The following is a 12,536-nucleotide window of genomic DNA, read 5'->3' on the forward strand; positions in this document are numbered from 1 at the left end:
GGAGGTGTGGAAGGGGGGCGGGGGTCACAGAAGGAAGGATAAGTGGCCCCAACCTGTCCTGTTAGGATGTGAGGTGGTATTGTGTGATTATTAACATTGTAATGATGTTTCCTCTCTCTCTCTCTCTCTCTCTCTGTGTGTTGCAGAGTCAGAGTGTCGAGGTGGTGGAGACACCCAGCCAAGGTTCTCCTCCTCTCTGCCCACCTACTTTCCTGTCTCCTGCCAGCTGCAGGGCGCCGACTCCTCCTTTTTCCTCCGGGAGGCAGGACAGGAAGTGATGCGTAATGGCAGCCTGCAGACGCGCACCGAGCCCTTCTTCCTCCACCAACCAGAGGCGGGCGCCGTCCCCCTGCCATCCGTCAACTGTAGCTACGGCAACCTGACGGCTGAGGCCCACGTGCCGCTAGAGCTGCTCCAGGGGTCCCCGCGCCTCCTTGGCCCCTCCCCCACCCACATCACCCTCAACTGGAAGGTGCGTGCCCATGTGGTGAGCCGCAGGGTGGGCTCAGCACGCCCCCTCGTCCAGGTGCTGTTCTACCTGGCTGGCCGCCGCTGGGACGAGGCAGCCCCCCTTCCGGAGCATCTGCCCTGTGTGCGGGTTATAGCGGTGCGGGAGCCCAGCGAAGCCTCCCCATCGGCGTGCTGCAGGTTGAATGAGGTTGGGGGCGGCGTGGGGATCTGTGTGGCCCGCTTGGAGCTGCCTGCTGGCTGGTTCACCCCGTCACCAGGACGGAAGAGGCTCCCGGATACGGCCCTGACCGGAGTGGAGCTGTACTACTCTGTACAGCCCCTAGAGGGTGAGAGCGAGGAGTGCACAGCCAGCAAGGAGCAATGGAGAGGGCAGAGTGGAGCAGGGGGTGACATGCAGAGTGCTGGGCCCGTGGGGCTGGTGGTGGGGCCAGCGAAGCCCAGGGGGGAGAGGCTGAGACTGGATGACAATGTGGAAATCCTGGTGCCTCCCAGCCCTATCAGACTGGGACAGATGGTGGGCTTCGGGATCAGCATGAGTTCTGTCTCTAGTTTGGAGCAGTTCACTCTCAGGTTGGTCACAATACACACACACACACACATTTATTCACTCACACACACCCTTCTGTGTGATGGCTGGGAGCTTATCTCTACGATTGTATTGCTTTGGCCTTCGGAAAATGATGTTGACAAAGTTACAAATTGTCCAGTTTCATCATTGTATAGATACCGTCCAAACACATCACACGAGGAAACATTCAGCATTACTTTAACATCAAAACCATGACCTCATATGGGTTTAAATGTGTTCAAAGGATTCTGAGCACAGTACGTACCAAAGGGAAATCAACTTTGACACCAGAAAAGTTATTTTGTGCAAATTAATCATAAAAGTGAAACAGAACATGCTGTGACTAAAGTTTATTCATGAAGGTTATTTTGATCGTAAGAGGTTCACCATTCTGAGCAAATGATTTCCCTGTGTAAGAGTGAGCTTGTACATGCTTTATTTCCGTTGTGTATTTTCAGAGGACATGTAGGTTAGTGGTAAGGGAGTGATTTAAAAAAGCATTGCATTTCACCTTGTCCTGCTGCCTTCTCTCTCTCTCTCTCTCTCTCTCTCTCTCTCTCTCTCTCTCTCTCTCTCTCTCTTTCTCGCTCTCTTACTCTTTCTCTCTCACTTTCTCTCTCTCTCTCTCTCGCTCTCACTCACTCTCTCGCTCTCTCACACACACACACACACAACACACACACACACACACACACACACACACACACACACACACACACACACACACACACACACACACACACACACACACACACACACACACACACACACACACACACACACACACACACACACACACACACACATTAATCCTGCTGCTGTTTCCCCTGTTCTGTCAACTAGTAGGAGTAATGGGGTTGGCTCCAGGGTTACGCACACACACATACACATGCACACTGTGTCACCTCCCCTTCATTTACACCGCCTGCCTCAGCCTGTCCTCCTCATCATTTACACCGCCTGTCTCAGCCTGTCCTCCTCATCATTTACACCGCCTGTCTCAGCCTGTCCTCCTCATCATTTACACCGCCTGTCTCAGCCTGTCCTACTCTTCATTTACACCGCCTGTCTTAGCCTGTCCTCCTCATCATTTACACCGCCTGTCTCAGGCTGTCCTACTCTTCATTTACACCGCCTGTCTTAGCCTGTCCTCCTCTTCATTTACACCGCCTGTCTCAGGGTAATACGTTATCATCAGACTTCAGCAAAAGTCAAGACAGCTGGCAGGTCAGCATTTCATTGTAATGTGTACACTGTGGATCCTGTGCATAACAAATACACTTTTATTTGATATGATGTATCATTTAGCTGAATCACAAGGAATAAGGTGACATGGACAGGCAAGACCTGATCCTAGATCAGCAATTTATTCTGAGTGACCATGGACACTTTTACTGGGTTGACTGCACTGCTACAGAAAATGAACGTTTGTTTCTGGAAGGCTGGCGTCACTTACTTCCCATAAGCTGTAGAGGACATGGGCTATGGTGTGTGTGTGTGTGTGTGTGTGTGTGTGTGTGTGTGTGTGTGTGTGTTTGTGTGATAATCAACCCGCTTATCGTCTCAGACACAGTTCCAGACTCTTGTTATCCAGACACACTGCACCACATGTCCTCTACCCCCAACCATTTCTATCCCCAGAAAGCTCTCCCTCCCTCCCATCCCTCCCTCCCTCCCTCCCATCCCTCCCATCCCTCCCTCCCTCCCTCCCTCCCTCCCATCCTTCCCCTCCCTCCCTCCCTCCCTCCCTCCCTCCCCTCCCCTCCCCTCCCCTCCCCTCCCCTCCCCTCCCTATAGTCAATTGCACAGTATACTGCCTATGATAAACTGGACAACAGTATACAGTATATGGTAATAATGCATTAACAGTTCAAAAGCCTGGCCTCGAGGGATCCCCCTTTGAGCCAATGACAAGTCTTTTGGACGTCAACAATCTAACAGTCTAAAAAATGTATTGCATATATGCTATCGCAAAAAATTATAATTTGGTTGTGTTAATGAAGATCTTATGAAACATTAGAATATGAAAGAAAATGTATTTCAAATAACACAATATCATTTTTCATTAGTTAATGTAACTGTAGGCTATATCGTTAAGGGCCGGTAGTAAGGAACAATGTCAAACAAGAAAATGCATTTCAAAAGAACAGAATGGCATATTTTGAATGTAAATATATTAGTGTGCTTTGTGTACACCTGGGCAGCACATGTAATGTGGTAATTCTGCCCAATATATATATATTTAAAATAGAGCTGAAGGGTTGTTTTTTAACAGCTGTTTGGTACGGATAGAACCTGCTCTTTCTGAAACTCTTTCTGAAACTCTTTCTGAAACTCTTTCTGAAACTATTTCTGAAACTCTTTCTGAAACTCTTTCTGAAACTCTTTCTGAAACTCTTTCTGAAACTATTTCTGAAACTCTTTCTGAAACTCTTTCTGAAACTCTTTCTGAAACTCTTTCTGAAACTCTTTCTGAAACTATTTCTGAAACTCTTTCTGAAACTCTTTCTGAAACTATTTCTGAAACTATTTCTGAAACTCTTTCTGAAACTCTTTCTGAAACTCTTTCTGAAACTCTTTCTGAAACTATTTCTGAAACTCTTTCTGAAACTCTTTCTGAAACTCTTTCTGAAACTCTTTCTGAAACTCTTTCTGAAACTATTTCTGAAACTCTTTCTGAAACTCTTTCTGAAACTCTTTCTGAAACTATTTCTGAAACTATTTCTGAAACTATTTCTGAAACTCTTTCTGAAACTCTTTCTGAAACTCTTTCTGAAACTATTTCTGAAACTATTTCTGAAACTCTTTCTGAAACTCTTTCTGAAACTCTTTCTGAAACTATTTCTGAAACTTTCTGAAACTCTTTCTGAAACTCTTTCTGAAACTCTTTCTGAAACTCTTTCTGAAACTATATAGATGTTAAAATGTCTTACCGGCTTGTGATTCTATGGGCTAATTAGAAAAAGTCTCTTTTCGGGTTCTGTTTCCCTCTGTGTCATTTCCAAGTTACGCTGTTCATCAGATTCCTCATATACATTTTAACAATTGATAATATTCTCACCCATCAGACTATTGTCAATGTAATGTTGTCTTTAGGCTAACTTTATTATGTGGGACATCAGTTTGGATGTGGTTTAGGTGTATACTACCGGTTAAAAGTTTTCACTCTTGGAATTCTCTCAAACAGCTTCACCTGGAATGGTTTTCCAACAGTCTTGAATGAGTTCCCACATACAGTGAGGGCAAAAAGTATTTGATCCCCTTCTGATTTTGTACATTTGCCCACTGACAAATAAATGATCAGTCTATAATTTTAATGGTAGGTTTATTTGAACAGTGAGAGACAGAATAACAACAAAATAATCCAGAAAAACGCATGTCAAAAATGTTATAAAATGATTTGCATTTTAATGAGGGAAATAAGTATTTGACCCCTCTGCAAAACATGACTTAGTACTTGGTGGCAAAACCCTTGTTGGCAATCAGAGGTCAGACGTTTCTTGTAGTTGGCCACCAGGTTTGCACACATCTCAGGAGGGATTTTGTCCCACTCCTCTTTGCAGATCTTCTCCAAGTCATTAAGGTTTCGAGGCTGACATTTGGCAACTCGAAGCTTCAGCTCCATCCACAGATTTTCTATGGGATTAAGGTCTGGAAACTGGCTAGGCCACTCCAGGCACTTAATGTGCTTCTTCTTGAGCCACTCCTTTGTTGCCTTGGCCGTGTGTTTTGGGTCATTGTCATGCTGCAATACCCATCCACGACCCATTTTCAATGCCCTGGCTGAGGGAAGGAGGTTCTCACCCAAGATTTGACGGTACATGGCCCCGTCCATCGTCCCTTTGATGCGGTGAAGTTCTCTTGTCCCCATAGCAGAAAAAAACACCCCCAAAGCATAATGTTTCCACCTCCATGTTTGACGGTGGGGATGGTGTTCTTGGGGTCATAGGCAGCATTCCTCCTCCTCCAAACACGGAGAGTTGAGTTGATGCCAAAGAGCTCCATTTTGGTCTCATCTGACTACAACACTTTCACCCAGTTGTCCTCTGAATCATTCAGATGTTCATTGGCAAACTTCAGACGGGCATGTATATGTGCTTTCTTGAGAAGGGGGACCTTGCAGGCGCTGCAGGATTTCAGTCCTTCACGGCGTAGTGTGTTACCAATTGTTTTCTTGGTGACTATGGTCCCAGCTGCCTTGAGATCATTGACAAGATCCTCCCGTGTAGTTCTGGGCTGATTCCTCACCGTTCTCATGATCATTGCAACTCCACGAGGTAAGATCTTGCATGGAGCCCCAGGCCGAGGGAGATTGACAGTTCTTTTGTGTTTCTTCCATTTGCAATAATCGCACCAACTGTTGTCACCTTCTCGCCAAGTTGCTTGGCGATGGTCTTGTAGCCCATTCCAGCCTTGTGTAGGTCTACAATCTTGTCCCTGACATCCTTGGAGAGCTCTTTGGTCTTGGCCATGGTGGAGAGTTTGGAATCTAATTGATAGATTGCTTCTGTGGACAGGTGTCTTTTATACAGGTAACAAACTGAGATTAGACCAAAGGACAAATTTCCACCGGTCTAATGTCCATTGCTCGTCTTTCTTGGCCCAAGCAAGTATTTTCTTTTTATTGGTGTCCTTTAGCAGTGGTTTCTTTGCCGCAATTAGACCATGAAGGCCTGATTCACACAGTCTCCTCTGAACAGTTGATGTTGAGATGTGTCTGTTACTTAAACTCTGAAACGTTTATTTGGGCTGCAATTTCTGAGGCTAGTAACTGTAATTAACTTATCCTCTGCAGCAGAGGTAACTCTGGGTCTTCCATTTCTGTGGTGGTCCTCATGAGAGCCATTTTCATAATTTGAGACTGCACTTGAAGAAACTTTCAAAGTTCTTGAAATGTTCTGTATTGACTGACCTTAATGTCTTAATAATGATGGACTCTAGTTTCTCTTTGCTTATTTGAGCTGTTCTTGCCATAATATGGACTTGGTCTTTTACCCAATACGGCTGTCTTCTGTATACCACCCCTACCTTGTCAAAACACAACTGTTTGTCTCAAACGCATTAAGAAGGAAAGAAATTCTAGAAATGAACTTTTAAGAAGGCACACCTGTTAATTCCAGGTGACTACCTCAAACAGCTGGTTGAGAGAATGCCAAGAGTGTGCAAAACTGTCATCAAGGCAAAGGGTGGCTATTTGAAGAATCTCAAATATAAAATATATTTTGATTTGTTTAACACTTTTTTGGTTAGTATATGATCCCATATGTGTTATTTCATAGTTTTTGATGTCTTCACTATTATTCTACAATGTAGAAAAAAGTACAAATGAAAAAAAAAACCTAGAATGAGTAAGTGTTCTAAAACTTTTGACCGGTAGTGTAGTTTGGATGGGCCATCATTGGCCGGTAGTGTAGTTTGGATGGCCCTTCATCAGCTGCGCAGTCTGACTGCCAGTCAGTGAGGAGCAGAGATCTAAGCTGTGTTAGTAGGTATATTCAAGCGAATGTGTGTGTCTCCAGTGTGTGTTTGTGTGTGTATTTGTGTGTTTGTTTGAGAGTCTATAGTCGGTGTGTGTGACCTGTGTGGAGAGGTGTGTGCAGTGTAAACAGGTGAAAGGACTAGGTCTCTACGCCGCTGTAAGAGATCTGCAGGGTCTATCTGATCTTCTGTAAATCCGGGTAATCCCACTACACACATATCCTTGTACGCCCCCCCCCCTCCTTGATCCCCAGATGTTTTCATATCATCGATCTCTCGGCTCCTATCCTCCAGCTTGCTTGAGAGTGTGTATGTTTACCTGTGTGTGTGTGTGTGTTTACCTATGTGTTTGTGTGAGTGTGTCTGTTTACGTGTGTGTGTGTGTTTACCTGTGTGTGTGACTACGTTGTGAAGATGAAGGTGAATCTGTAGTGAGGTAACTACGGTGTGAAGATGAAGGTGAATCTGTAGTGAGGTAACTACATGTGAAGATGAAGGTGAATCTGTAGTGAGGTAACTACATGTGAAGATGAAGGTGAATCTGTAGTGAGGTAACTACATGTGAAGATGAAGGTGAATCTGTAGTGAGGTAACTACATGTGAAGATGAAGGTGAATCTGTAGTGAGGTAACTACATGTGAAGATGAAGGTGAATCTGTAGTGAGGTAACTACATGTGAAGATGAAGGTGAATCTGTAGTGAGGTAACTACATGTGAAGATGAAGGTGAATCTGTAGTGAGGTAACTACATGTGAAGATGAAGGTGAATCTGTAGTGAGGTAACTACATGTGAAGATGAAGGTGAATCTGTAGTGAGGTAACTACATGTGAAGATGAAGGTGAATCTGTAGTGAGGTAACTACATGTGAAGATGAAGGTGAATCTGTAGTGAGGTAACTACAGGTGAAGATGAAGGTGAATCACCCCTTTACTTCTCCTCCTTAGTATTACATAGACAAACAGAACACACAGGAGACAGGACACACAGGAGACAGGACACACAGGAGACAGGACACACAGGAGACAGGAAACACAGGAGACAGGACACACAGGAGACAGGACACACAGGAGACAGGACACACAGGAGACAGGACACACAGGAGACACAGGATACACAGGAGACAGGACACACAGGAGACAGGACACACAGGAGACAGGAAACACAGGAGACAGGACACACAGGAGACAGGACACACAGGAGACAGGAAACACAGGAGATAGGACACACAGGAGACAGGACACACAGGACACACAGGAGACAGGACACACAGGATACACAGGAGACAGGACACACAGGAGACAGGAAACACAGGAGACAGGACATACAGGAGACAGGAAACACAGGAGACAGGACACACAGGAGACACAGGACACACAGGAGACAGGAAACACAGGAGACAGGAAACACAGGAGACAGGACACACAGGAGACAGGACACACAGGAGACAGGAAACACAGGAGACAGGACACACAGGAGACAGGACACACAGGACACACAGGATACACAGGAGACAGGAAACACAGGAGACAGGAAACACAGGAGACAGGAAACACAGGAGACAGGACACACAGGAGACAGGAAACACAGGAGATAGGACACACAGGAGACAGGACACACAGGACACACAGGAGACAGGACACACAGGAGACAGGAAACACAGGAGACAGGAAACACAGGAGACAGGACACACAGGAGACAGGAAACACAGGAGATAGGACACACAGGAGACAGGACACACAGGAGACAGGACACACAGGAGACAGGAAACACAGGAGACAGGAAACACAGGAGACAGGACACACAGGAGACAGGAAACACAGGAGATAGGACACACAGGAGACAGGACACACAGGACACACAGGAGACAGGACACACAGGATACACAGGAGACAGGACACACAGGAGACAGGACACACAGGAGACAGGACACACAGGAGACAGGAAACACAGGAGACAGGACACACAGGAGACAGGACACACAGGAGACAGGACACACAGGAGACAGGACACACAGGAGACACAGGATACACAGGAGACAGGACACACAGGAGACAGGACACACAGGAGACAGGAAACACAGGAGACAGGACACACAGGAGACAGGACACACAGGAGACAGGAAACACAGGAGATAGGACACACAGGAGACAGGACACACAGGACACACAGGAGACAGGACACACAGGATACACAGGAGACAGGACACACAGGAGACAGGAAACACAGGAGACAGGACATACAGGAGACAGGAAACACAGGAGACAGGACACACAGGAGACACAGGACACACAGGAGACAGGAAACACAGGAGACAGGAAACACAGGAGACAGGACACACAGGAGACAGGACACACAGGAGACAGGAAACACAGGAGACAGGACACACAGGAGACAGGACACACAGGACACACAGGATACACAGGAGACAGGAAACACAGGAGACAGGAAACACAGGAGACAGGAAACACAGGAGACAGGACACACAGGAGACAGGAAACACAGGAGATAGGACACACAGGAGACAGGACACACAGGACACACAGGAGACAGGACACACAGGAGACAGGAAACACAGGAGACAGGAAACACAGGAGACAGGACACACAGGAGACAGGAAACACAGGAGATAGGACACACAGGAGACAGGACACACAGGAGACAGGACACACAGGAGACAGGAAACACAGGAGACAGGAAACACAGGAGACAGGACACACAGGAGACAGGAAACACAGGAGATAGGACACACAGGAGACAGGACACACAGGACACACAGGAGACAGGACACACAGGATACACAGGAGACAGGACACACAGGAGACAGGAAACACAGGAGACAGGACACACAGGAGACCGGAAACACAGGAGACAGGACACACAGGAGACACAGGACACACAGGAGACAGGAAACACAGGAGACAGGAAACACAGGAGACAGGACACACAGGAGACAGGACACACAGGAGACAGGAAACACAGGAGACAGGACACACAGGAGACAGGACACACAGGACACACAGGATACACAGGAGACAGGACACACAGGAGACAGGAAACACAGGAGACAGGAAACACAGGAGACAGGACACACAGGAGACAGGACACAGGAGACACAGGAGACAGGAGACACAGGAGACAGGACACACAGGAGACAGGACACACAGGAGACAGGAAACACAGGAGACAGGACACACAGGAGACAGGACACACAGGAGACAGGAAACACAGGAGACAGGACACACAGGAGACAGGACACACAGGAGACAGGACACACAGGAGACAGGACACAGGAGACAGGACACAAGAGACAGGAGAGACAGGAGATAGGACACACAGGATACACAGGAGACACAGGAGACAGGACACACAGGAGACAGGAGACACAGGAGACAGGAGACACAGGAGACAGGAGAGACAGGAGATAGGACACAGGACACACAGGAGACAGGACACACAGGAGTCACAGGATACACAGGAGACAGGAAACACAGGAGATAGGACACACAGGAGACACAGGAGACACAGGAGACAGGACACACAGGAGACAGGAGACACAGGAGACAGGAGAGACACGAGATAGGACACAGGACACACAGGAGATAGGACACACAGGATACAGGATACACAGGACACACAGGAGACAGGACACACAGGAGACAGGACACACAGGAGACAGGATACACAGGAGACACAGGAGACAGGACACACAGGAGACAGGACACACAGGAGACAGGAGTCACAGGAGACACAGGAGACAGGACATGGCAGGTAGCCTAGTGGTTAGAGCGTTGGAAGGTTGCAAGATCGAATCCCCGAGCTGACAAGGTAAAATCTGTCGTTCTATCCCTGAACAAGGCAGTTAACCCACTGTTCTTAGGCTGTCATAAGGATTTGTTCTTAACTGACTTGCCTAGTTAAATGAAGGTAAAATAAAAACACACAGGAGACAGGAGACACAAGAGGACAACAACAATGGGGGTAAACAAATCAATCAAAAAGGGCTCCTCTGTTTCCACGAGATTCTCTGCAATGTCCAATTATCTGCCAGTGAACGATAACCATTATTTTGTTGCCATCAAAGCATTTCTCCTCTCCAGAGAGACGGATGAAAGCCATACTTAGGGTTTTTTCCATGAAAACCATTATATTAAAAGCTTGTGTATGCACTAAAGACTGCAGCGATGTGAGTAGTTCTTAATCTTGTGCTCTTGTTTTCCTCATCCTGTTCTCCATGATCTAGCTTGACCAATTACGCAACCACTTCCCCCATACGGTCCCAGTAGGCTACATCTCTCTCCCCCATACGGTCCCAGTAGGCTACATCTCTCTCCCCCATAGGGTCCCAGTAGGCTACATCTCTCTCCCCCATACGGTCCCAGTAGGCTACATCTCTCTCCCCCCATACGGTCCCAGTAGGCTACATCTCTCTCCCCCATACGGTCCCAGTAGGCTACATCTCTCTCCCCCATACGGTCCCAGTAGGCTACATCTCTCTCCCCCCATACGGTCCCAGTAGGCTACATCCCTCTCCCCCCATACAGTCCCAGTAGGCTACATCTCTCTCCCCCATAGGGTCCCAGTAGGCTACATCTCTCTCCCCCCATACGGTCCCAGTAGGCTACATCCCTCTCCCCCCATACAGTCCCAGTAGGCTACATCTCTCTCCCCCCATACAGTCCCAGTAGGCTACATCCCTCTCCCCCCATACAGTCCCAGTAGGCTACATCTCTCTCCCCCATAGGGTCCCAGTAGGCTACATCCCTCTCCCCCCATACAGTCCCAGTAGGCTACATCTCTCTCCCCCCATACAGTCCCAGTAGACTACATCTCTCTCCCCCCATAGGGTCCCAGTAGGCTACATCCCTCTTCCCCCATAGGGTCCCAGTAGGCTACATCCCTCTCCCCCCATACGGTCCCAGTAGGCTACATCTCTCTCCCCCCATACGGTCCCAGTAGGCTACATCTCTCTCCCCCATACAGTCCCAGTAGGCTACATCCCTCTCCCCCCATACGGTCCCAGTAGGCTACATCTCTCTCCCCCATACAGTCCCAGTAGGCTACATCCCTCTCCCCCCATACGGTCCCAGTAGGCTACATCTCTCTCCCCCCATACGGTCCCAGTAGGCTACATCTCTCTCCCCCATACGGTCCCAGTAGGCTACATCCCTCTCCCCCCATACGGTCCCAGTAGGCTACATCTCTCTCCCCCCATAGGGTCCCAGTAGGCTACATCCCTCTCCCCCCATAGGGTCCCAGTAGGCTACATCTCTCTCCCCCCATAGGGTCCCAGTAGGCTACATCTCTCTTCCCCCCATAGGGTCCCAGTAGGCTACATCCCTCTCCCCCATACGGTCCCAGTAGGCTACATCTCTCTCCCCCCATAGGGTCCCAGTAGGCTACATCTCTCTCCCCCATACAGTCCCAGTAGGCTACATCTCTCTCCCCCCATAGGGTCCCAGTAGGCTACATCTCTCTCTCCCCCCATACGGTCCCAGTAGACTACATCTCTCTCCCCCCATACGGTCCCAGTAGGCTACATCTCTCTCCCCCCATAGGGTCCCAGTAGGCTACATCTCTCTCTCCCCCCATACGGTCCCAGTAGGCTACATCCCTCTCCCCCCATACGGTCCCAGTAGGCTACATCTCTCTCCCCCATACGGTCCCAGTAGGCTACATCCCTCTCCCCCCATACGGTCCCAGTAGGCTACATGTCTCTTCCCCCCATACGGTCCCAGTAGGCTACATGTCTCTTCCCCCCATACGGTCCCAGTAGGCTACATCTCTCTCCACCATACGGTCCCAGTAGGCTACATCCCTCTCCCCCCATACGGTCCCAGTAGGCTACATCCCTCTCCCCCCATACGGTCCCAGTAGACTACATCTCTCTTCCCCCATACGGTCCCAGTAGACTACATCCCTCTCTTCCCCCATACGGTCCCAGTAGGCTACATCTCTCTCCCCCATACGGTCCCAGTAGGCTACATCCCTCTCTTTCCCCATACGGTCCCAGTAGGCTAC

The 12,536-nt window shown here is 48.5% G+C and overlaps 1 protein-coding gene across 1 annotated transcript in view; it reads left to right on the plus strand.

The window, feature by feature from the left end:
• Window positions 1-12,536, plus strand: part of si:dkey-215k6.1 (transmembrane protein 132C) — a 446,622-nt gene that overhangs the window by 157,534 nt on the left and 276,552 nt on the right. The window contains exon 2 of the mRNA XM_029717996.1: window positions 147-1,041. Within this exon, the coding sequence (XP_029573856.1) occupies window positions 147-1,041 (895 nt within the window). The remainder of the gene's footprint in view (window positions 1-146; window positions 1,042-12,536) is intronic.

Source organism: Salmo trutta, chromosome 27 (genome assembly GCF_901001165.1).
Source record: "Salmo trutta chromosome 27, fSalTru1.1, whole genome shotgun sequence".
Classification (NCBI taxonomy): Eukaryota; Metazoa; Chordata; class Actinopteri; order Salmoniformes; family Salmonidae; genus Salmo; species Salmo trutta.